This window comes from Morone saxatilis, unplaced genomic scaffold, assembly GCF_004916995.1.
Source record: "Morone saxatilis isolate NCDOM2014 unplaced genomic scaffold, NCSU_SB_2.0 Contig9, whole genome shotgun sequence".
In the NCBI taxonomy this organism is placed as follows: domain Eukaryota; kingdom Metazoa; phylum Chordata; class Actinopteri; family Moronidae; genus Morone; species Morone saxatilis.
The window spans coordinates 12,472,579-12,473,569 of NW_023340268.1; the positions used below are offsets into that span (position 1 = coordinate 12,472,579).

Consider the following 991-nt stretch of genomic DNA (forward strand, 5'->3'; position numbering starts at 1 on the left):
TTTCTTTCTGAGGGTTATTTGAGGATAATTCACAGTATAAACTTGAGCAGACACAACTGACCACTCGGCCCGGGTGTGTCTGGTCTCTCAGCCTCATGGCTCAGCTCGCAGCATACAGAGACTCGGGGCCTGTGTTGGATCTAGTATCACTAATAATAAATGGAGATGGTCAACATGTTCAACAGGTTGACTGTGGGGCTTTCTGCGGTTGGGACACATGGGGCAGTTTCTACTATGAGGGTCCAGCTGTTGTTTTGACGATAGGTTAACGTTATGAGGGGAAGGTTTGTGATTGACACCATGTTTACCTGATATACAGACGCCTTGGGCAAGTCTAGGCACACGGTGCAGCACAGCACTGAGTACAGTCTCTCCTCCAGCTTTCCTGACTCTCCCTCGGGAATTTTCACCCTCTTCTTGGGTGGCTCGTCTGGGTCAGGCTCGGGCCCTTCTCGCCGTATCCCGACCTCCTCCTGCATGGCTGCGACCCCGGCGACAGCCTCCGCCGCTGCCCCCACGGCTCCGACCCCCAGGCCGGCCGAGGAGGAGCCAGGGGCGGCCGCAACGCCCACGTCTCTCTCTTCCATTGAAGACATGGCGACGACTTTCTCTAGAAATGTTCTGTTGATGTGCCTGCCGCAACCAGACTGAGGCTGAGATATTAGCAGGTTAGCTCGGAGCTAGCTCACAACCTGTCAGGCTAACGGTCAGCTGACAGCTAGCTAACGTTAGCTCGGCTACCGCGACGGCAGCAGGCTGTCAGAAAGAAATAAAAGATACCTTGTTATTGTTATTATCACCGCTACACCTCCACCTACGAGCTCGGAATTCAACACGCCAATTATTGCGTAATAACGAGATCATGTGATAGCAAATCTGTAACTATGACTTCATCAAGCGTTGACTAGTTTATTGTTGACTTACAGTGAGGCTAGCAGACTGTGCGGCTAGCTAACGTTACGTTGACACAAACACAGCAGTCTCTCTCTCT

General features: G+C 52.1%; 1 protein-coding gene across 1 annotated transcript in view; it reads right to left on the reverse strand.

Moving 5' to 3' along the window:
* The window catches only part of cyhr1 (cysteine/histidine-rich 1), a 6,401-nt gene extending 5,805 nt beyond the window's left edge, over positions 1-596 (reverse strand). Inside the window, exon 1 of the mRNA XM_035681951.1 lies at positions 309-596. Within this exon, the coding sequence (XP_035537844.1) occupies positions 309-596 (288 nt within the window). The remainder of the gene's footprint in view (positions 1-308) is intronic.
* Positions 597-991: the final 395 nt, after the last annotated feature.